Consider the following 25,662-nt stretch of genomic DNA (forward strand, 5'->3'; position numbering starts at 1 on the left):
TGCAACTATGTGTCTTTCTCGTGATCTTTGGACACTGGTAATATAAAATACTACAAGTCTCGTTCATTGGTTCATTGGCGTGATTGATGGTGGGTGAGCTGCATGGCCTCGGGTCCTCATGCCATGGTGTCACCTGTGGCAGCCACCCAGGGGAGGAGATGCCAGGGGCGGTGGGGGAGAGAATGTAGGTGTGGCAGGCATTCTGGAATCCGTGCTGGGTCAGGGGTTGGCCCTTGCCGTCTATCTCTGCTGTCGGTGCTGCCCTCCAGTGTTCGCTCCTTGGGAGACATGGTGGCTTGCCTTTGTCTGCAGCTGGCCCAGAGCGAGGAAAGCTGATTTGCTTTCGTTTGCAGCTAACCCAGTGTGAGATGAGGAATTCCTTCATCCTTCTTGCAGAAATGTGGCTTCAGGACAACATCCTATACGCCATCAATCTTCGGGCTACGCCATTCAGGGACTTGTGCTAATGTTATTTTGTGACTGTATGTGCTATTGTAATTATTTGTGTTGTGTGCTGTGTGTGATACTATGTACTGTGCTTTGCACCTTGGTCCTAGAGGAACACTGTTCCTTTTAGCTGTATACATGTGTATGCTTAAATGACAATTAAAGTTGAACTTGAACCCTGCCGAATATTGAAAGGCCTTGATAGAGTGGGCGTGGAGTTGATGTTTCCAATAGTTGGAGAGTCCAAGACTAGAGGTGACAGCGTCAGAATAAAAGGAAGCCCCTTCAGAATAGAGATAAGGAAGAATACCTTCAGCCAGAGTTTGGTGAATCTGTGGCATTCATTGCCCAGTCATTTAAAGTGGAGGTTGATAGGTTCTTGATTAGAAAGGCCATCAAAGGTTACAGGGAGGAAGCAGGAGAATGTGGTTGAGAGGGAAAATCCGCCGTAATTGAATGGAAGAACAGATTTGTTGAACCAAATGTCTTATTTTTGTTCCTATGTCTTGTGGATACCCAGTCATCGTAACTGTTGGGCAGATTTAAGAATGTAACAAGATGTGTAACACAGCAGGATGCTATCCAGCCCTACAAGTCTGCTCCACCATTTGCCAATGTTGTGAGTGATCTTCTACATCAACATAATTTTCCTTTTCACCACCCCCACATCACTTGATTCTCTTAGTATTCAAATATCTTTTGATTCCATTTTGAACAAACTCGATCACTGAACTTCCGCAGTTGTTGGGGTTGTGGAATTCCAAAAACTCACCACCCTCTAAGTAGAGAAATTCAAATTCCAATCCAGTTTGGTTAATTATCATGTACACCATGAAATCTCTTGCTCACATGAAGCGCACAGAGTAACAGGATACAGGATAGTAATAAATAGCATAAATAGAGTAATGAGCACAAAATAACAGAATGATGCAAGATTGTAGTGTGATTTGAAGTATCACACTAAAGCAAATCAGCTTTCCTCGCACTGAGTCAGCTGCAGACAAAGGCAGTACTGATGGCAGAGACGGTCTGCAGGAGCCAACCCCTGACGCAGCACAGATTCGAGCATGACCACTGCATCTGCAAAAAGATATGCTGAAGTGACAACGACAAAGTGATGGAGAGAGGTAGGATTAATAATCCGACAACCTGGCAGCTCCCCTCCTGATGAAGGGGAAGTGAAAGAAGTGATTAGTTCAGAAGTCTGAAAGTAGTGGAGAAAGAAATACTTCTTAATCTGGTCATCCAGGATTTCAAACTCCTGGAACTTCTTCCAGAAGGTAGAAGAGAGAAAATGGAATCCATCCATCCTTGATGGGACTATTAGCCTTCCTGAAGCAGTGCACTGTGATGATAGACTGGATAGAAGGAAGTGAGGACTGGACTCTGTTTACCTCACTCTGCAGGTTTCTCATCTCAAACCTAAACAGTCCACAACTTCTTCAAAGACTTTGCAGGAAAGGGAGACCACTTTCCTATATCCCAGACTGTCAAGCCCTGTATAAATTTTCACATTTCAAATGGATTTCCTCTCATTTTTCTAAACATGAATACGTCTAGTCTACTCAATCTCCTCATTCAGTGTACCTACAGTCCATGGAATCAACCCCATGAACTTTCACTTCAAGAACAGCCATTCTTAGCGAAGGAGACTAAAACTGTACTTCAGCTGCATTGTCTGCAAGTGCAGCAAAAGGTCTGTCTTTCTGTATCTAAACTCTAAATGAATCCTAATAGCTAGTTTCATCTATATGTTGGCTTTAAGTGACTTGTGTCAAAATACATCTAAGTTTGTTTTTGAGCATCAGCACCACCCAGTGTCACATTTAAAATATGATTTTTTTTCCAGCTTGTACACTCAAGTAGTTAACTTAATACTCTTTTTTTCACGTTACATACTACTTTGTTCTTCACCATTTGCTCAGTTTGTTCATATAATCCTCAAAACCTCTTTACACCCTCCCTTGTACTCACAATCTCACCTGGTTTAATATCATCAGCACACTTGGAAATATAACATATAGTCCGTTCAGCATGATCATTGATACAAACTGCGAATAGCTGGTAGGCACACAGGTGCTGATACCCATAATGCCCACAAGCCTCTGCCTGCCATCTGAGAAGGATCCATTTATTCACGATCTTTGTTCTTTTTTCATTCAGTAGGCAACTCTCAGTCCATGAGAATATATTATCCCCAATTCCATCCAATCCAATAGTGCAAGATTTCCAAAATTTTAAATACATCATATTGCCTTCATCCTCCTTATCTATACAACTAATCACATCCTCAAACTGAGTAGATTAATCAAGCATAATTTTCATTTCGTAAATCCTTGCCAATTCTGAGTAATCCTATGATTCTTTTCAAGGTATTCTGTTCCTATGTCCTCTGTGTTTTCTCTCCTAATGATAAGTTAACAGATAGATACTTACATGAAATTATGGAGATGCTCTTGCTACCCCCAATTGAAACAGAACCTATTGAAGAATATAGAATTAGGAAGATGACAACTGAAGCATTCAATGTCTCTTTGAACACCTCTTTCAAAATTCTGGGTCATGAGTTGTCAAACCATTGCCTTTCAACTTCACTAACTATTCAGAGTGATTTTTTCTGGCAAATACTTATTACCTTCAATTCCTTAGTATTGCTAGACTTTTAATTCTTTAATAATTCTGGGAGGTCTTTTTGCAATTTCTTTCATGAACTATGTGGCCTTTCCATGTCAACCATACACATGTTTGTGGTATTGTGTATGTTGTTAACAGTAAGTGCCCAAACCAAGTTACTTCATTGTATTAGTAATGCATAATATCATTAAGTTAACATCATTGCAAATTGTACTTGATTCAGGAGCAAAGTTAATTCATATAAATGGCATCGAATGACTAAATTACGGAAGAAATACAATTCTAAATACCAATATAGTACATTGGGAGTTAATCTGAATTATAATCTTGGAAGTATAAATAAACAATTCAAATAGATTTGCAATAAATTGTTTTCTTTGGATAGATTTTAGCCGCTGATATATTTCCACCACCACATTGTTTGATCTGTGTATTTTGTGTGCACTTATAATTTACAAAACTGTCTGGAGATCACCCATTTCATAAACAACAGGAATTCTGCAGATGCTGGAAATTCAAGCAACACACATCAAAGTTGCTGGTGAACGCAGCAGGCCAGGCAGCATCTGTAGGAAGAGGTGCAGTCGACGTTTCAGGCTGAGACCCTTCGTCAGGAGACCCGACGCAGACTGGGAGACCGCTTTGCTGAACATCTACGCTCTGTCCGCCAGAGAAAGCAGGATCTCCCAGTGGCCACACATTTTAATTCCACATCCCATTTCCATTCTGACATGTCTATCCACGGCCTCCTCTACTGTAAAGATGAAGCCACACTCAGGTTGGAGGAACAACACCTTATATTCCGTCTGGGTAGCCTCCAACCTGATGGCATGAACATTGACTTCTCTAACTTCCGCTAAGGCCCCACCTCCCCCTCGTACCCCATCTGTTACTTATTTTTATGCACACATTCTTTCTCTCACTCTCCTTTTTCTCCCTCTGTCTATACCCCTTGCCCATTCTCTGGGTCCCCCCCCCCGTCTTTCTTCCCGGACCTCCTGTCCCATGATCCTCTCGTATCCCCTTTTGCCTATCACCTATCCAGTTCTTGGCTCCATCCCTCCCCCTCCTGTCTTCTCCTATCATTTTGGATCTCCCCCTCCCCCTCCAACTTTCAAATCCCTTACTCACTCTCCCTTCAGTTAGTCCTGACGAAGGGTCTCGGCCTGAAACGTCGACTGCACCTCTTCCTACAGATGCTGCCTGGCCTGCTGCGTTCACCAGCAACTTTGATGTATGTTACCCATTTCATAAAACTTGTCAAAGTGCACATTAAGAATAATTAAATGCTGAGTTTGCACATTTTGTGCATCATAATAATTTCTCAATGACCTGTAACTTAAATATTTTGGCCTGGTGTGTGATCATTGCTGCGCTCTAAATCCAGATATTGCTCTGACAATTGCCCTGTAAAAATATTAAGAAGTATGTGAAGCCTCATTTATAGTGGTACATTAGTAGCGTAGTGCGACGCTATTACAGCTTGGAACATCGGAGCTCGGAGTTCAGTTCCAGAGTCTTCTGTAAGAAAATTTGTACGTTCTTCATGTGTGCACAAAGGTTTCTTCCAGGTGCTTCAGTTTGCTCCCACACTCCAAAGGTGTGCTGTTTAGTCGGTTAATTGGTCATTGTAAATTGACCTGTGATTAGTCTAGGGTTAAATCAGTGGGTTGCTGGGCAGCGTGGCTTGGTGGACCAGAAGGGCCTGTTCCATGCTGTATCTCTAAATAAAATTAAAACATGTAATGTAGACTAGGAGCAGTACATGACTTATCTCTGCCATACAGCGAGGACATAATCGTCTTATGTGACTGAGTGATACCTCTGGCAAATTTTATGTTTGCTCTTGGGATATTGAAGGTGATATGTGATTTTATCAAATAATGACAAATTTAATATGTAGTTACAAAACGTATCAATTTTTAGTCACAAGAGGTACTGCAGATGCTGGAAATCTAGAGCATACACACAATGTGCTGGAGAAACTCAGCAGGTCAGGTAACATCTATGGATGGGAGTAAACGGTCAACGTTTCAGGCTGAGACCCAACATCAGGACTGGAATTTTTAGAGTGTTTTCAGGTGTTTCCATTGTCAATGACAGTCAAACTGTAGCCAGCTGCATTTTCTTCAGAGAAGTGACTATGTTATCAGATCAGTGTAATTTATTCTACATAGTATTAGTGTGGGCGTTTAATACTTCTATTATTAACCAGGGAGAACAGCTATAAATGATCTTAAACTATGATAAAATGATCAGACATTTAGAAACTGTTGGAAAACAACTATAATTAAAAACAAATTTTAACAAACTGATAAAATAAATTCAATATTTAACAAACATAATTTAATAATTGAATGGCCTAGTAATACAGGTATGCATCTAAGGTGATAAGGGGGAAGTTCAAAGGAGATGTGCAGTGCTGTTTTTTAATACTGAAAGTGATGAGTACCTGGAATACACTGCCAGGGTTGGTGGTGGAGGCAGATACAATAGTGGCATTTAAAAAGCTCTTAGATAGGCACATGAATATGAGGAAAGGAGGGATATGGATCCTGTGTAAACAAAAGGTATTAGGCATCATTTGCTTAATTAGTTCATAGATTGAAGAGCCTGTTTTCATGCTGTACTGGGTTAACTTCTATGTTCTAATACAATGCAGATGTTTTTTTCTGTGGTTAAACTGTATTACTCTGACAGTGCAAATAGGAATTTATGTTATGAGCTGTATATAAACTGATCTGATAATGATAAAATAATCCGTTTTAGAAATGTTTCATGCCCACCATAAATGATGCAATATTATTACATTTTTAGAAGTAAAATGTGTGAACTATTAATATGAAACTCAACACTTTATATCTATGGTTACTGAGGCTGTTACATTGTGCTTCGGTTTATTATTCCCCCTTCAAGATTTTACTTGTGTGCTATTTTCTTTTTGTCACTTAGAACTCTGATAATGATAGCAGCACGGGACAGATTAGTGAAGGCCAAATGCCCAGACTTACGAAAGCAGCAGAAAGCATCCTGATTGGACAGCCACAAAACATCAATCGCTCCTCAATAAATAATTACGTAAAAATGCCACAAGCAAGACGCTCACCATCACCTGGGCAATTCAATACTCAAACAGGTAATCAGTGCAAACTAGCTATTTTTTGAATATGGTCATTTGGAAAAAGTAAATTCTGTTCTACTTATCTATTGTCTGGCGTGCATCAAAACTGTGTTTTGTTTATTTCTTCGAGCTTCAGAGTTCAATAAACAAGATATCTTTTCTCATTTGGATACTGATTGGAGCTGAGTACATTGGTAGAAATGATTTCTCCATTGTAATTTTACCCCTATTTTACTACACTTGTTTGACATCTCTTAATGCATCCTAGCTAGAAGGTATGCCTAATAACCCAGAGTAAGGCACTGTTCTTTGCCAGTTTGTATATGAAAATTGTGCTTTAGTTTGTTTTTGTATTACTACGTATTCAGTAAGGAAGTAACAGACAAGGTTAAATGCTTTTGACAACTTTCACCATTCTCTTCTCTTGAAATCACTAATAGATTACCTTGAAACCTCCAGTAGATTCCATGTATAATCTCAGGAAGTGCAGGCAAAACACTCAGTGACCACTTTATTAGTTATAATAGAAGTTATAGAACACTACAGTACAGAACCAGGCCTTTCAGCCTATCTAGTTTGTGCCAAAACATTAATCTACCTAATCCCATCGATCTGCACCCAAACCATAACCCTTCATACCCTTTTCATTCATACACCCTTTCAAATTTATCTTAAATGTTGGAATCAACCCCACATCCACCACTTGTGCTAGCAGCTTGTTCCACGCTTTAACCACCCTCTTAAGGAGTTCCCCCTCCCTCATGTTCCCCCTTAAACATTTCACCTTTCATCCTTAACCCATGACCTCAAGTTGTAAACTCAACTAACCTCAGTGGAAAAAGTTATTTTGCATTTACCCTATCTATACCCCTCATTATTTCAAATAGCTCTGTCAATCTCTCATCAATTTTCTACATTCCAGAGTATAAAGTCCTAGCCTATTCAAGCTTTCATTTTAACCCAGGTCCAGAAATCCTGGTGATTTTCTTGTAAATTTTTGCTCCACTCTTTCAATCTTATTTACATCTTTCCTATTGGTAAATACTCAAAACTGCACACAATATTCCAAATTAGGCCTCACTGATGTCTTATACAACTTCAACATAGCATCCCAACTCCTGTAATCAATACATTGATTTATGAAGGCCAATAAGCCAAAAGATTTCTTTATGACCCTATTCACCTGTGACACACCTTTCAAGGAATTATGGATCTGTAATCCCAGATCACTCTGTCCTTCTGCACCCCTTAGTGCCCTCAAACTCATTGTGTAAAACCTACTCTGGTTGGTCCTTCCAAATTGCAGCACCTCACGCTTATCTGCATTAAATTCCATCTGCATTTTCCAGCCCATTTTCCCAGCTAGTCCAGAGCCTGCTGCAAGCTTTGATACTCCTCCTTACTGTCCACTCCCCCCTCCCCCGCCATCTTGGTGTCATATGCAAATTTGCTGATCCAGTTTACCACAGATTGTTGATATAGATGGCATGAAGGGATATGGGGAGAAGGCAGGACATTTGGGCTGAAAGGAAAATTGGATCAGCCATGATGAAGGCTCGATGGGCCAAATGGCCTAATTGGGCTCCTATATCTTATGGTCTTAAGGTTATAGATGAAAAACAACAATAGATCCAGCACCGATCCCAGTGGCATATCATTAATCGCAGGCCTCCATTCAGAGAGGCAACTTTCTACAGCCACTCTCTGGCTTCTTCCGCAGAGTCAATGTGAGATCCAATTTGCTAGCTCATCTTGAATGCCAAGTGACTGTACCTTCTTGACCAACTTCCCATGAGGGACCTTGTCAATGGCCTTGCTATGGTCCATGTAGGCAACATCCATTGCCTTACCTCATCAACCTTCCTTGTGACTTCCTTGAAAAATTCTAAAAAATTGGTTAGATACAACTTACCATATGCAAAGCTGGGCTAACTATCCCTAATCAATCCCTGTTTATCCAAATACTGAAATATCCAGTCTCTTCCAATAACATTCCCACTACTGATGTCAGACTCACCAACTTTTAATTTCCTGGCTTATTTGTAGAGCTTTCCTTAAACAATGGAACAATTTTAGCTATCCTCTAATACCCCAGCACCTCACTCATGGCGAAGGATGTTTTAAATTTTGCTGCTAGGGCCCCTGCAATTTCTGCACTAGCCTCTCACAGGGTCCACGTTGTCAGGCCCTGGGGATTTATTCAAGCTAATTTGCCTCAATTCAGCAAGTACCTCCTTCTCTGAAATCGGTATAGGGTACTTCACCCTGCTACTGCATTGCCTCAAACCTATCGTCTCTGTGTCCATCTTCAGAGTAAATACAGATGCATAAAAGCTGGGTCTCAATATCTCTCGAAAACCCAAGGCTCCCTAAAGCTGTTGTCCTTGCCTTTTATTCTGACAGGAACATACTAACCCTGTACTCTCAAAATTTCACTTTTGAAGGCCTCCCACGTATCAGTTACATCCTTGCCAGAAAACAGCCTGTCCCAATCCATTTGATGTCATCAAAATTGGCCTTACTCCAATTTGGAATCTCAACCCAAGGACCAGACCTTTCCTTTTCCATAATTACCTTGAAGTTAGTGGCATTATGATCACTGGTTGCAAAGTGTTCTTCTGCACAAACTTCTGTCACCTTCCCTGTCTTATTCCCTAATTGGAGATCTAATGTCACCACTCCCTCTAGCTGGGACTTCTATGTACTGATGAAGGAAACTTTCCTGAACACATTTGACAAATTCTTTCCCTTCCAGCCCTTTTACAGTTTGGGAGTCCCAATCAATATGTGAAAAGCTGAAATTACCTACTATCACAACCCTATGTTTCTTGCTATAGTCTGCGATCTCTCTACAAATTTGCTCCTCTAAATCCCATGGACTGTTAGGCGGTCTATAATATAATCCCATTAACGTGATCATACCTTTCTTATTTCTCACTTCTACCCATAAAGCCTTAATAAATGAGCTTTCCAGTCTGTCCTGATTGAGCACTACCAAGACAATTTCCCTGACTAGTAATGCCACCCCTCCCCCTTTAACCCCTCCCATCTACCCTGTATAAAGCAATGGAACCCTGAATTTTTAACTGCCAGTTCCACCCCTCCTGCAACCAAGTCTCACTAATGGTGTTCTTCTGATTGTCATAATTCCACATGCTGATCCATGGTCCAAGCTCATCCACCTTTCCTGCAATACTCCTTGCATTGAAATACAGTATATGCAACTCAGAACATTAGTCTCAGCATGCTTGACCTTTTGATTCCTGACCTCGTATGTAGGTTTAACAACATCTTTCTCCACAACCACTCCTCCATCTGTTCTGGCGCTCTGGATCCCATCCCCTTGCAACTCAACTAACCTGCCTGTGCAACACACGCAAAACAGTGCAAACCATCCCTTCTGTAAAGAATCCAACCTTCCCTAGAAGAGTGTCCAATGATGCGAAAATCTGAAGCCCTCCGTCCTGCACCAACTCCTTAGCTACATGTTAAACTGTATGATCTTCCAATTTTTGGTGTCATTAACACATGACATGGGTAGCAATCCTGAGATTACAACCCTGGAGGTCCTACACTTTAAATTAGCACCTAACTTCCTGAACTTACTTTGCAGAACTTTGTCACCCATCCTTTCCATGTCATTGGTACCGACATGGACCATGACCTCTGGCTGTTCACCCTCTCACTTTAGAGTGCTGTGGACCCAATCAGAGATGTCCCTGACCCAGTCACCCAGAAGGCAACAAACTATCGAGCAATCTTGTTCTCATCCGCAGAAACTTCTTTCTGTTCTCCTAACCAATGAATTCTCTTATCACTACAGATTGCCTCTTCTCCCCCTTCCCTCCTGAGCCACAGATCCAGACTCAGTGCCAGAGTCCTGACCACTGTGATTTTCCTCTGCTAGAACATGCCCCCAACAGTATCTAAAGTGGTATACCTATAGTTGAGGGATACAGCCACTGTGGTACTCTGCACTAGCTGCCTATTGCATTTCCCCCTCCTGATGGTCACCCAGTTACCTGTGTCCTGCACCTCCCTGTATGTCCTGAGTATCAACCCCTCAGCCTCTCAAATGATCTGGAGTTTATCCAGTTCCAGCTCCAACTCCTAAACACGTATTTAGAACATAGAACATAGAATAGTACAGCACAGTACAGGCCCTTCGGCCCACAAAGTTGTGCCGACCCTCAAACCCTGCCTCCCATATAAGCCCCCACCTTAAATTCCTCCATATACCTGTCTAGTAGTCTCTTAAACTTCACTAGTGTATCTGCCTCCACCACTGACTCAGGCAGTGCATTCCACGCACCAACCACTCTCTGAGTAAAAAACCTTCCTCTAATATCCCCCTTGAACTTCCCACCCCTTACCTTAAAGCCATGTCCTCTTGTATTGAGCAGTGGTGCCCTGGGGAAGAGGTGCTGGCTATCCACTCTATCTATTCCTCTTATTATCTTGTACACCTCTATCATGTCTCCTCTCATGCTTCTTCTCTCCAAAAAGAGTAAAGCCCTAGCTCCCTTAATCTCTGATCATAATCCATACTCTCTAAACCAGGCAGCATCCTGGTAAATCTCCTCTGTACCCTTTCCAATGCTTCCACATCCTTCCTATAGTGGGGTGACCAGAACTGGACACAGTACTCCAAGTGTGGCCTAACCAGAGTTTTATAGAGCTGCATCATTATATCGCGACTCTTAAACTCTATCCCTCGACTTATGAAAGCTAACACCCCATAAGCTTTCTTAACTACCCTATTTACCTGTGAGGCAACTTTCAGGGATCTGTGGACATGTACCCTGAGATCCCTGTGCTCCTCCACACTACCAAGTATCCTGCCATTTACTTTGTACTCTGCCTTGGAGTTTGTCCTTCCAAAGTGTACCATCTCACACTTCTCCGGGTTGAACTCCATCTGCCACTTCTCAGCCCACTTCTGCTTCCTATCGATGTCTCTCTGCAATCTTTGACAATCCTCTACACTATCTACAACACCACCAACCTTTGTGTCGTCTGCAAACTTGCCAACCCACCCTTCTACCCCCACATCCAGGTCGTTAATAAAAATCACGAAAAGTAGAGGTCTCAGAACAGATCCTTGTGGGACACCACTAATCACAATCCTCCAATCTGAATGTACTCCCTCCACCACAATCCTCTGCCTTCTGCAGGCAAGCCAATTCTGAATCCACCTGGCCAAACTTCCCTGGATCCCATGCCTTCTAACTTTCTGAATAAGTCTACTGTGTGGAACCTTGTCAAATGCCTTACTAAAATCCATATAGATCACATCCAGAGATCACATCCAATTTAAATTTGTATTTGTATTTGTAAGTTACACCTTACCATTTTCACTGTATGTGTTCAGCTCATTGAGGAAACTGTCATACTCGGTTCCAATAATTAATGCATTTGTGTTATCTAACACGCTTGACATCAGTCTAAACTCTCTTGTGGCCATCAATCCTGACAATGCCAGCAATGTCAACACACAAGGGAGGTATGAGAAACTTAACAAAACAGGTCAACCTAAAAATCCATTTATGGAAAGAGCCTTAGTGGAGTATATTTTTTGGAAGGAAAGAAGATTAAATTCAAAAATGATCCAACCACCTTCCTCCCCTCCCACCAGCTCGCATGTTATAGAGTAGATGTCCTGGGTCCTTTCCCAAAGGAAAGTATGTTGTACATTGCAAGTAAGAGGACATTGTAGCTGCATTTTAAACTGCATTTGTCATAAAGTTACTGGCTCTGCTGTTTTCAAAGAGCAATATATCAAACTACTGGCTATAGACACTTGTTTATGGTCTAAGGGGTATGTCTTTAAGAACTAACAGAATCAGTAAATGCAAGGATGTGTTACGTGGTCTTCAAGGCCAGCAGCATGGTATGAAAACCATTCAAGTTGACTGCTGAACTCCATCGGGAATTCCTCAGGTACGCTGAGAGATGGGTAAATTGTATGTATGACAGTTGAAACTACTTACAAAATAGCTGCTGACCATCCCTTCGGTAGTTCTGTCCAATTGCTTTAAACATGTTAGAGAATTTTCACAGCAGCACTTGACTTTAAGAGAGTCAAGAGAGGATAAAAACTGTTCTTATGTTGTAAAGCAGATTATTAAATGCCCTCTATACCTGTGGAAATTCCTGTTTTTGTAACCAAGTTATTCACTTCGTATTGTAAAATAGGATTTATAATAGCCCAATATGATTCTTCAACTAACCATAGTCCATGCCCAAACATGTGTAACTTACACAGTGCAGTTAAAGCTAATTAGATATATCACGGAGGAAATTTGTTGCAATAATAGTGGGACTGAGGCTTTATTAAACTGTCTTCTGCAATGTGAGTTATGGAATTTCTTTGATCAGGAATGTTTCAAAACTTCTGATGGGTAATTACACTGATCTTATGAAAAGCTATGCATGCTAAAATTTCTGGAATCTAATCAGCATGGCATAACATTAAAATCTAATTATGGCCATTGAAAATCACTAAGCAATTTGGATAGAAGAAAATGAGGATCGAATACAATCAAGATTCTAAAAGTGATTATTTTTGTTAAAAATGTGCCAAAAATAAAGTTTGATGCTGTGAAGCAATTGTCTTTGCATGTTTTCAAAAGTAAATTTATGGAAATGTTTCTCTTTTCAGATAGGTATTTTGAAAATATTGAGTTCAAATAATGACAATGAAAAAAGGCTATAAAATACAAGAAATAGTGACATTAGGATGTCCTGTGCCTCAAGTCCCTATATAGAAATCTAAAGATGTAGGAAAATGACCTCTAAGGTCTCTTCTATTTCATCAAGACAAAGCTAAGGGGGCTTTGGTTTATACAACTTGAGAATAGCTCAAAAAATTTAATTCATGATCGGTAATCTGTCATTGTAAAACTGATCCATTTTTGGCAACGTGCATATTTTCTCAAAAGAAGACAGCATAAGTATTACATAATAGCTGCACCAACCCTACCAATAAATTCATGGCCTGTTTACTTTTCTTTCCAAGCTATGTCCTTTCCAATGTATTTTTAATGAACTTATGATGCCAGAGCAAATGTTGACTAAAATTTGATGCACATTTTAATCATGCCTCCTATATTAATACAGATGTTGCTTCATGTTTGCAGTAATAAATTTTTGTCCAAAGTATTCTAGTAAAAAATGCGTTCATTAACAGCACTAATTAAGGCGATTGTTAATCTGCTTTAAATTCAGTTGTAGCTTTGCTAATAGTGAATTCTGGTTAATTGGGTCATCGGTTATTCAGGGCAGCTGCTTATTTGGGACAACTTTTAAAAAACAAAAAATCAATTGAGAAAATAGTTGGGATCCCCTTGGTTTTGTTTGGAACACTATGCTACTTAATTGGAGCAGGACATGTTGCCAAACAGTTTCTAACTAGTGTTAAACGTGTGCACTTGTATGGCCGTAGACATCACATTATGTGTAGAATGAACAGTTTTTAAATAGCATCAGTTGCTTACATTTGTATTCAAAAAGGAGTGATTTTTTATCACTGATAGTTGGTGGGAAATAAGTAGTAAGACATTTCAGAACTGTTTTGCTCACTGCATTTTCAAGCATTCAGGCTTGGAATTGTTTGTAACAACCAGGACTGAAATGACATTATATCACTACTCCAACAAGTTAGGAACTTTGAAGATTTGGAGGATGCAATCGTGAAGTGTATTATGTGAAGGCAGTCATTATCTACTCTGGGTGTCTGCACTGATTTTGTTCATTTACATTCAATCAAAAGAAGATGCATTAGATGAATTTCTCTGTCAAAAACTTTTAGGCACTAATACAGTTTTATAGTACTGTAGTTTTCTAATTTGTTCTGTATTTCATTTAAATACGTAATTTGTTGCTCAGTTAAACAGTCTTTTGTATACCTTTTTAACTATTTCCATGAAACTTGGGCTAATTGGGATGGCTGCTTAAGGAAGCTGGGGCAGCAGGCTGAGGGTAGCAGACACCAACAGAATCAACAAACTCATTCGTAAGGCCAGTGATGATGTGAGGATGGAACTGGACTCTCTGATGGTGGTGTCTGAAAAGAGGATGCTGTCCAAGTTGCGTGCCATCTTGGACAATGTCTCCCATCCACTACATAATGTACTGGTTGGGCACAGGAGTACATTCAGCCAGAGACTCATTCCACCGAGGTGCAATACAGAGTGTCATAGGAAGTCATTCCTGCCTGTGGCCATCAGACTTTACAACTCCTCCCTTGGAGGGTCAGACACCCTGAGCCAATAGGCTGGTCCTAGACTTGTTTCCTGGCATAATTTAAATATTATTATTTAATTTTTATGGTTTTATATTGCTATATTTATACTCTATTCTTGGTTGGTGCAACTGTAACAAAACCCAATTTCCCTCGGGATCAATAAAGTATGACTATGACTATGACTATGACTTAAACGGGCCAAAATTACTGGTCCCGATGTGTCCCAATTAACTGTAATTGGCAACAAACCATCATAAGTTAGACTGCTGCATCTCCGATCTTCGGTAAGAATTTATGTCGCAATTTGTTAGAATAACAGCAGATGTGGGTAGTTTGGGAGATGCAGGATTTGTTACTATTTCAGCAATCCAGTATTTCATCACACAGTATGCTATATGATTTTTGATACTTTGAATTATTTTTATAGTACGAGTGGTTCTTTTTTTTTAGAAAAGAATGGAAGAGAGTCTGAAGCCAGCTATGGACCTCTGACCTTGGGGGATCTTGAAGTATACCCAGTCTCGGCACAACAGGTGAAAGTTGTGCCCTGGAAGACTCTTGTGGTGGGCAATCAGGGACAGGTAATGATCCAAGAAGCCTTAAGCCTCTTATTCCTGTTGTAATTGGATATTTAAACAAGAAATAAGTATTATTTGGAGCAATTTGAAAGTCATTCAGAGATTTAGGATTTAATGTACTTTCAGCATACAATGAACAGGCAAAATTTAAATAACGCTGTGAAATGTTAGCAAATGCTTTTCTCTCTTAACCTTGATTGTGCATTTTATGGTGGCTAAAAATTCTAAATAGACCGGAATAAGAAGCAGAAAGACATTGAAAGTTAGAGCTGGGTGGGGGTGGGGGGGTGTTGCTACAAAATATCCTATCTGACATGATTTTTATTAATTTGTTTTGTGGACATGGATGACTTCTATAATAAAATTTTATTGTAACACAAAAACTTACAGAAACTTCATTTCCGATGAAAGTCACTCCATGAAATCCCATTTGTGCTGAAATGCCCATCATTAGTCCCTTTTCAATGCAAAAAAGTGCACAGATTTGTGAAAACAAGACCCATGAATGTGTTAGCTTTTTGGTTGCAAGACATTTGAAAATTGTGGCTTATAATCTGACATTTGTAATATGTGGTAATTCATTTTACTGGTTCCCTGCTGTTACAAGTATTTCGCCCTGGTTTTTAATTCTTTCAATATTAGGGTTAGGGTTATGTTTGTTTCAAAACATCTATTGAATCTCTCACTGTTTTTTATGTCTACGTTGAATGAAAAGCATTTGGTCTCATTAGGTTTAAGAGGATTCCTGTTTGGGTCTAATAGTTAGGGCATCGTGTGTTAGTTATAAATTGTGCTGGCAATGCTGCATAAAAGGTAATAGACAGAGAGTCAATCCATGTTCTGTGCAAACAGTTCTACTGCATTGAGATTTGTATTGACTGGAGGACTCTAGGTTGTAGAATCAGTTTAAACGTGCACAAAGGCCTTGACTTGACTGCTTTCACTTTTTGTGGAGCAAATGGAAGAAGTCTGGTAGGTCACAGGTTAGGTTATTGGGGTTCATTTGAAAGGGAATTGTCATGGCATCGACTGGAGGGCTGAGGGAAGATCAGCAGCATAAGTATTCAAGAGTCTAATAATAATAGGATAGAAGCTATCCCTGAGTTTGGTGATTCATGCTCTTAGGCTTTTGTATCTTCTGCCCGATGGAAGAGTGAAGAAGAGAGAATGTGGGAGAAGTGGAAGGGGTCCTTAATTATGTTGGCTGCTTTCCCAAGACAACAGGAAGTGTAGAGGGAGTCAGTGGAGGAGAAGTTTGTTTGCGTTTGGAGTGAGTTGTGTTGACAACTTTCTGCAGTTTCTTCAAGGATTTAAAGTACATTTATTGTCAAAGTATGTATGCATTTGATAAAGTGAAGCACAATAAGTTATTTGAAATATTACAGAAAACTCTAGATCTAGATTCAAAAGACCTCCGCCTAATCAGAAATCTGTACTGGGAACAAACTGCCGCTGTAAGAGTAGATGGAGAAGTGAGTCAGTTTATGAAAATCAAGAGAGGTGTTAGACAAGGGTGTGTTTTCTCCCCTGATTTATTTAATGTGTACAGTGAAACAATATTACAAAAAATAAGAGACATCTTGGGAATCAAAGTTGGCGGTGAAAACATCAATAATTTAGATATGCAGACGACACTGTGTTAATTGCAAGTATGGAGGAAGAACTACAAAACTTAATTGATATAATTGTTGAAGAAAGTGCAAAAATGGGTCTATCTATCAATTGCAAAAAGACAGAATATTTGGTGATATCCAAAAAAGAAGGAGAATCCTATCTGCAGGCTGAGAATAAATGGGGAAGACATAAGACAAGTAAAGAACTTTTGCTACTTAGGAAGCTGGGTGACATCAGATGGCAGGTGCGACTTGGACATCAAAAGAAGAATAGGGACGGCAAAAGACACCTTTACGAGAATGAAGAGTATACTGACCAATACTAAACTAGGCATGACAACCCACCTCAGAGTACTGAAATGTTACGTTTATCCTGTTATGTTATATGTCTCAGGATGTTGGACAATATCTAGTAATATGAGGAAACAAATTGTAGCAGCAGAGATGTGGTTTTTGAGGAGGATGCAAAGAATATTATGGACGAAATCTAGTGTTGAAATTGCGGGGGCCCTGGCAGAAATATTTAAAATGTCGCTGTCTAGTGAAGTGCCGGAGGATTGGAGAGTGGTTCATGTTGTTCCGTTGTTTAAAAAAGGATCGTAAAGTAATCCAGGAAATTATAGGCCGGTGAGTATAACGTCAGTAATAGGTAAGTTATTGGAGGGAGTACTAAGAGACAGAATCTACAAGCATTTGGATAGACAGGGGCTTATTAGGGAGAGTCAACATGGCTTTGGGCGTGGTAGGTCATGTTTGACCAATCTATTGGAGTTTTTCGAGGAGGTTACCTGGAAAGTGGATGAAGGGAAGGCAGTGGATATTGTCTACATGGACTTCAGTAAGGCCTTTGACAAAGTCCCGCATGGGAGGTTAGTTAGGAAAATTCAGTCGCTAGGTATACATGGAGAGGTGGTAAATTGGATTAGACTTTGGCTCGATGGAAGAAGCCAGAGAGCGGTGGTAGAGAATTGCTTCTCTGAGTGGAGGCCTGTGACTAGTGGTGTGCCACAGGGATTGGTGCTGGGCCCATTGTTATTTGTCATCTATATCAATGATCTGGATGATAATGTGGTAAATTGGATCAGTAAGTTTGCTGATGATACAAAGATTGGAGGTGTAGTAGACAGTGAGGAAGGTTTTCAGAGCCTGCAGAGGGACTTGGACCAGCTGGAAAAATGGGCTGAAAAATGGCAGATGGAGTTTAATACTGACAAGTGTGAGGTATTGCACGTTGGAAGGACAAACCAACGTAGAACATACAGGGTTAATGGTAAGGCACTGAGGAGTGCAGTGGAACAGAGGGATCTGGGAATACAGATACAAAATTCCCTAAAAGTGTCGTCACAGGTAGATAGGGTCGTAAAGAGAGCTTTTGGTACATTGGCCTTTATCAATCGAAGTATTGAGTATAAGAGCTGGAATGTTATGATGAGGTTGTATAAGGCATTGGTGAGGCCGAATCTGGAGTATTGTGTTCAGTTTTGGTCACCAAATTACAGGAAGGATATAAATAAGGTTGAAAGAGTGCAGAGAAGGTTTACAAGGATGTTGCCGGGACTTGAGAAACTCAGTTACAGAGAAAGGTTGAATAGGTTAGGACTTTATTCCCTGGAGCGTAGAAGAATGAGGGGAGATTTGATAGAGGTATATAAAATTATGATGGGTATAGATAGAGTGAATGCAAGCGGGCTTTTTCCACTGAGGCAAGGGGAGAAAAAAACCAGAGGACATGGGTTAAGGGTGAGGGGGGAAAAGTTTAAAGGGAACATTAGGGGGGGGCTTCTTCACACAGAGAGTGGTGGGAGTATGGAATGAGCTGCCAGACGAGGTGGTAAATGCGGGTTCTTTTGTAACATTTAAGAATAAATTGGACAGATACATGGATGGGAGGTGTATGGAGGGATATGGTCCGTGTGCAGGTCAGTGGGACTAGGCAGAAAATGGTTCGGCACAGCCAAGAAGGGCCAAAGAGCCTGTTTCTGTGCTACAGTTTCTATGGTTCTATGGTTCTATGGAAACGAATATCTAACGAGGATGTCATGAACAGTGCAAACACAAAAAGAGACATGATGTATGAGATCATGAAAAGGCAACGTAACTTCATTGGAGATGTGATTAGGAAAGAGGAGTTAGAATGCACAGTAATTATGGGAAAGATTGAAGGGAAGAAATCAAGAGGAAGACAAAGACAAATGATGATGGAGACAGCAGCCAGAGAATTGGAAATGAATACCAATGAATTGATCCACTTGACCTGAAACTGGAGTGTCTGGGCCATGGCAGTCAAAGCTCAAACTGGGCATGACACCTGATGATGATGATGATGTATGCAGTACACAACCCCGAGATTCGTCTTCCCACAGCTAGCCACGAAACAAAGAAAACCATGGAACCCATTTAAAGAAAAACATCAAACTTCCAACTCGCAAAAGAAAAGAACAAATTGCACTAATGCCAAAAAAAGAGCAAAAAACACAGAATACAAAACACCAAACCACAAAGACATCAAAAGTGTCCAGGCGTTTTCATTCAGCTCAGTTCAGTTCAATCCAGTGCCACATCGCTTGCTATCTGTAGGCTGCAGCAGCTGCCCACCCCAATCAAAATCGCACAAAACAGCAACAAAAAAGAGCAATCAGAAAGCAAAAACAAATCATAACATGAACAACGAAGTCCAATCCACAAACCGCATCAATTAAACCTACCCAAGGCCCAGAACTCCAGCAGCATCAAACGAGAGGCAAAGACAGACCATTAATACGCAGGCATTTTTCTCTGGGACAAGTGTGAGACCGGTCACATGCAGATAGATGGCACTGAACACCCGCCCACCTTCCGTCCTTAACCTCACTGTATATCAATCTTCCTTGAAGCTTTAATCAGCGGGATTGGCAAGAAGTGGAGTCTATCATAGGCTCAGACCCCATCTCCAGGCTTCTTTGCCTCCAGGCCATACACTTTACTCAAAACCTTATCGAACTCCCTCGGAGACAGAAAAGCTCCAAATTGCTTAACCGTCCTGAAAATGCACCACCAAAATGTAGATCGCGGTCTCCAACAGTAGCACAACCACATTTGAAAGAGAAAGATGAAATAAACAAAGTGAAAGAAGTACTTCCATAAACTGTCTGAAGGATGTTGCCCTTGTTAGTTGGTGCCATCTTGTTCCGAATTTCTCTTCTTGAGGTCTTGGGCGTTTAAAGCTGTGATGTACCTCAGTAGGATTTTCTATGGAAAATCTAAGACCCCCACACTGAGCAAAAATTAATAATTTGGAGAAGACCTTGGGCACGGGCAGTTTTAAGCTCCAGACTGGCTGGTTTGTCCAAAATTGTTTCCATCATCGTAGCTGTTATTGACATTCTCTGTGATGTAACATGGAACTTTAAAGACATAATATATGGAGAATGTGGTTTTGATACTCCAGTATATTAGTGAGATGGATTTTCAACTTTACTTGAGTGATAATCTCACAAAATGGATAACCTGCTCTTTAAGAAGTAGAATCAATGAATATGAGGCAAGTTCTGTAAAGGTTTGGTAATCTGCTGTGTGTAATATATCCAGAACTCTGTAGACAAAAGAAATCAGTCTAAATATGTTCACTAGGAAATGCAGTATTCTTATAATTTTCAATCCATCAGTTAGGAAAGATATATGAACAAAGAACCCAAGGTGAAGGTGCAGTAAATAAGTTCTGTGCAATCCAGTTTCAGAGATCTGCTGTAGTTCACTGGAAATTCACACACTAAAAGTAATGCAATTCGAAAAGGTAGCACACTTTAGAATCTCAGAATCAGGTTTGTAATCACTGACACATATCATGATACGTCTTGTTTTATGGCAGTAGTACAGTACAAGATGTAAAAAGTTACAGTGTTACAATTCAAAATGAATGAATAAATGGTGCAAAAGAGGTAGTCAGGTAGTGTTCGTGGACCATTTACAAATCCAGTGGCTGTTAGAAAGCTGTTCTTAAATTGCTGAGTGTTGGTCTTCTTGAGATACCACCTTCAGAAAGTCCTCAGTGGTGGAGAGGCTTGTGCTCATAATGGAGTTGCTGAGTTCACAACTCTCTGAGGCCTCTTTCAATGCTGTGCATTGAATCCTCCATACCAGGTGGCGATGAAAACAGTTAGAATGCTTTCCATGGTACATCTGTAGAAATTAGTGTGTCTTTGGTGACCTACCAAATCTCCTCAAATTCCTAATAACGCTTAGCCACTGGTGTGCCTTCTTCATGATTGCATCAGAAATCCATATTAGTGAGCCAAGTTCTACATGGAACAAATCTAAATAATTTTTTATATAATCTATTCATGATGTAATAATCTCACTTGACTTTAAACAAGTCTCCAGTTCTGGGGCAGGGGCGGTTCATCTCATTGAAAGGGTGTTCTACTGATTTAACTAAATGTAAGGGAATAATTCCAAAGTTGACCTGTACTTCAATGAAAAGTGTAATGCTCTCTGCAGTTCTCTATTCCTATAATTTTAGATTCCTTGCTGTGCAATTACATTATGTACATAATTAAGCTACATTACAGAAAATTTTGTATTCTTATTATCTTGTCAATGAATCAACCATTTTACCCTCTTAACTCCACTGCAATAATAATGGAACATGATAATCTAACCTGACTTGATGACATTCTGATCATGCTTTTATTCAGACAGTCAAGCAGTAGATTTTCCTTTTGTTATACATTGCAGTGTGTGCGTGTATGTGTGTATCTTCAATCTAATGTGATTTTTTTTTAAAGTGAGGATATTATTTAGCCTGCATAAATGAACAATGTATGAGATTGACATGTAAAATATCCAAATCAGAATTGAATTCTTAATAAAAACCACTTTTTTATTCAGAGTGTTTGGAAAAGTGATTTAGATCACATTATTTTTGGACATTGATTTAGGGTGATGATGTAGCAGTAACAGAGCAGAAACAAACAACTGCACGAGTGATACAAGTGGAAAGTAGAACCAAGGATTTATGGCCAGGTAAGACAGTTTATTTTTTCTTATATTGACTAAAGTTCTGGTAGTAATAATAAATAATCTTACGTGCATAGAAAGCTTTAAAAGTATTGAGCAAAATGCAGGTGAGTATGAAAACTTCTGGATTTATTTATTGCAGAGTTCAGAACTATGTAGTTACTATTGCTGCATTAAATCTTATCTATTCTTGTCTTGTCCATACTGCACCAACTGCTGCCGCTGGGCTATAAACGTGCAGGAGCAATGTGTGGTTAAGTGCCTTGCTCAAGGTCACAACATGATGCCTCAGCTAAGGCTTGAACTGACAACCTTCAGATCACTAGTCCAACACCTTAACCACTTGGCCACCTGCCAACATTCCCATAACAGTCCTCCGTCTTTCTGTTGTTTCCCCATGACTCGCCTGCTCTCTCCACCTTTTGCCATGACACAGCTGCTGCTCCCCTTGGGCTTTGTTTCTCCTTCTTATCATATGCTAAATGCCATTGTCATTTGTTCTTTTTCTCTTACAAATCATCCTGCTCTCCATAAAGGCCAACTGTTACCATGTTGTCTTGACTTTAATGTTGGCACTCACCTCCAACATCCCCTTGGTCTCCAAAGTTCATGAGCATGTCACCACCACCCATTTCTCTGCTCAATATTTAAAATTCCCCTTCACATGGCACTGCAGTAGCCCCAAGTCAAATTATGAACAATATCCTATTGGAGATATGCTTAATATGCAAATATGCTTAAAGTGTCATGTCAACCCCAATGTATCTAACAACATTTTTGAATAACAAAGCAGGTACATGATCTTATTCTTTATTCATAATAAAAACTGATTCTGATAATTATCTGGGTAGAATGTAGTCTTGCATAATCTTTATTTTCTAACTGCATTCTTCAAAAATGCAGAAAGCCTGTGTCAGCATGTCTAATATATACAGTAATTTGTATACAGATTTAAAACTGCTGTGATATGATTCTTATGTCACATGGTAATTCATTTAGATATAAGCAAAACTTACAACTCTGGATCATGAAGGATGAAAAGTAACTTTACAATGGAGACAACATCCTCAATATACCAAGCTCCTAAGTTAGAATATGTAATAAGCACATTTGATTATATTAGTGATAACTTTTGGGAATGGATTTCATTACATACTGTCTAATTTTTCGTTTACTATCCAAATCCAGATCATTTAAGAATCAATAACTGATTGCTTTTTTTACCCATTTATTCTCTAGTTTTCTACTGTATATGAAAATCAATTCCAGTGATCCCATTCCCCCAGAATTTCCATTCACTTAACTAAACCATGTCGGCTGGAAATAGAACTGAACTCTTTTCTGGGCTTCTTAACTCAAAACCACACCAAAAGGGAATCTACTTACAGATCCAGTTAGAGGTTCAATCTATATTCAATTAAGAATGTCAAAATTTCAAGTTATTTCTCAGTGCTGGATGATTGAATCAATTAACTTCACCTCTGCCTCAGTATAGTGTAAGGCCGCTGATCTTATTTTAAGTGTAGGTGAGCTGTTGTGTGCAACATGTACATGTTGCAGAAAATCCTACAAAAGGTAGTGGATATGGCCCAGCCATCCTGGATAAAGCCCTCCTCACCAGGGAACACATCTACACAGAGTGTTGTCACGGGAAAGCAGCATCCATCATCAGAGACCTGCACCACCCAGCTCATGCTCTCTTCTCAGTTGCTGGTGAACGCAGCAGGCCAGGCAGCATCTCTAGGAAGAGGTACAGTCAACGTTTCAGGCCGAGACCCTTCGTCAGGACTAACTGAAGGAAGAGTTAGTAAGAGATTTGAAAGTGGGAGGGGGAGGGGGAGATCCAGAATGATAGGAGAAGACGGGAGTGGGAGGGATGGAGCCAGAGCTGGACAGGTGATTGGCAAAGGGGATATGAGAGGATCATGGGACAGGAGGCCCAGGGAGAAAGACAATGGGGGGGGAACCCAGAGGATGGGCAAGGGGTATAGACAGAGGGAGAAAAAGGAGAGTGAGAGAAAGAATGTGTGTATAAAAATAAATAACGGATGGGGTACAAGAGGGAGGTGGGGCATTAGCGGAAGTTAGAGAAGTCAATGTTCATGCCATCAGGTTGGAGGCTACCCAGACGGAATATAAGGTGTTGTTCCTCCAACCTGAGTGTGGCTTCATCTTTACAGTAGAGGAGGCTGTGGATGGACGTGTCAGAATGGGAATGGGATGTGGAATTAAAATGTGTGGCCACTGGGAGATCCTGCTTTCTCTGGCAGACAGAGCTTCTTGACTCCATCCCTCCCCTTCCTGTCTTCTCCTATCATTTTGGATCTCCCCCTCCCCCTCCCACTTTCAAATCTCTTACTAACTCTTCCTTCAGTTAGTCCTGACGAAGAGTCTCAGCCTGAAATGTCGACTGTACCTCTTCCTAGAGATGCTGCCTGGCCTGCTGCGTTCACCAGCAACTTTGATGTGTGTTGCTTGAATTTCCAGCATCTGCAGAATTCCTGTTGTTCATGCTCTCTTCTCGCTGCTGCCACCAGGAAGAAGGTACAAAAGCCGCAGCACCCACACCACCAGGTTATTACCCCTCAATCAATAGGCTGTTGCAACAGTGGGGATAACTTCACTTGCCCCAATCGGTGGACTGATCCCACAGCTCACTTTCAATTCCTAAAAAAGGGAAAGAATGTGGGACTGGCAGAAGGTAATATGGCTTTCCATATAATAGGAGGGACAAATAGCAGTTCTAGGGAAATTGTTGTATTAGAAGTAGGCTACACTGAGCACACAGCATCGAAACAGATCATTTGGCCTAACCAATCTGTGCTGGTTACTTTGCTTCCCTCAAGCCATCTTCTATTCTTTTTAATGTCAGCCTATCAGCATTTCCCTTGTTTTCATGTGCTCTTGAATACTTATCCAGACGCAACATGAATGCATCTAAACTGTTTACCTTAGCCTCTCTCGGTGCTAGTGAGATCAACATTCTCATTGCCCTTTTGATGATGCTTTCAGTTCACTCTGTAGAATCATACAGCACAGAAGTAGTTCCTTCAGCCCTCTATGTCCATGCTGACCATTCAAGTACCTGTCTATACTCTTCCCACTTATTAGCAGTTTGCCTTTGCTTATCTTTAAGACAATTGAATGACTTGCCAAATGCTTCTTAAATTTTGTAAGGGAACTTGCCTCCACCCCTTTCTTGGATTGTGTGTTCCAGATTGTAGCCACTCTCTGTGTGGGGGAAACAAGACATTTCTCAGATCCTCTCTAGATATCTTACTTGCTTAGACCTATGCCCTCTGGTTTTAAACACCTCTGTTTGGAAAAATGTTTCATATCATCCACCTATCTATTCATTTCAAGATTTTGAAACCTTTACTTCTTCTCACCTGCCTATTACTTGCCCCTGGGTGCCCTCCTCTTTCTCTTTCTCCTATGGTTCACTCTCCTCTCCCATCAGACTCCTTCTTCTCCAGCCCTTGACCTTTCCCGCGCACATGGCTTCATCTATCACCTTCCAGTTAGCCTCTTTCTCCTTCCCCTATCTTTTTATTCTGGCATCTTCCCGCTTCCTTTCCAGTCCTGAAGAAGGGCCTTGGCCTAAAATGTTGACTATCAGTTAATTTCTATAGATGCTGCCTGACCTGCTAAGTTCCTTTAGCATTTTGTGTGTGTTGCTTTGGATTTCCAACATCTGCAGACTTTCTCGTGTTTATGATTTGTACCTGAATCAGGTCTGCTCCAAGAAGAGCAAACCTATCCCTTCTCATAATTGAACCATTCCATTCCAGGGAACATCCTGGTGAATCTCCCTGCAACATCTCCAGTGCAATCACATCCTTCCTATAGTGTTATGGCTAGAACTGCATTCAAAAGTCCAGCACCAATGTTTTTATAAAGTTGTTCAAGACTTTATTATATTATATGATTGGACTAATGAAGGCAAGCATCCCAAATGCTTCTTCATCATCCAACCTACCTGTGCTGCCACCTTCAGGGTTCTTTGGACTTAGACTCTCAGGTCCTTTT

The 25,662-nt window shown here is 40.5% G+C and overlaps 1 protein-coding gene across 1 annotated transcript in view; it reads left to right on the forward strand.

The window, feature by feature from the left end:
* Positions 1-25,662, forward strand: part of kiaa0586 (KIAA0586 ortholog) — a 538,659-nt gene that overhangs the window by 467,084 nt on the left and 45,913 nt on the right. The window contains exons 28-30 of the mRNA XM_063049620.1: positions 6,034-6,217; positions 14,898-15,028; positions 21,555-21,639. Of these exons, the coding sequence (XP_062905690.1) occupies positions 6,034-6,217; positions 14,898-15,028; positions 21,555-21,639 (400 nt within the window). The remainder of the gene's footprint in view (positions 1-6,033; positions 6,218-14,897; positions 15,029-21,554; positions 21,640-25,662) is intronic.

The sequence above is a fragment of the Mobula hypostoma genome, chromosome 1 (assembly GCF_963921235.1).
Source record: "Mobula hypostoma chromosome 1, sMobHyp1.1, whole genome shotgun sequence".
NCBI classification, from domain to species: domain Eukaryota; kingdom Metazoa; phylum Chordata; class Chondrichthyes; order Myliobatiformes; family Myliobatidae; genus Mobula; species Mobula hypostoma.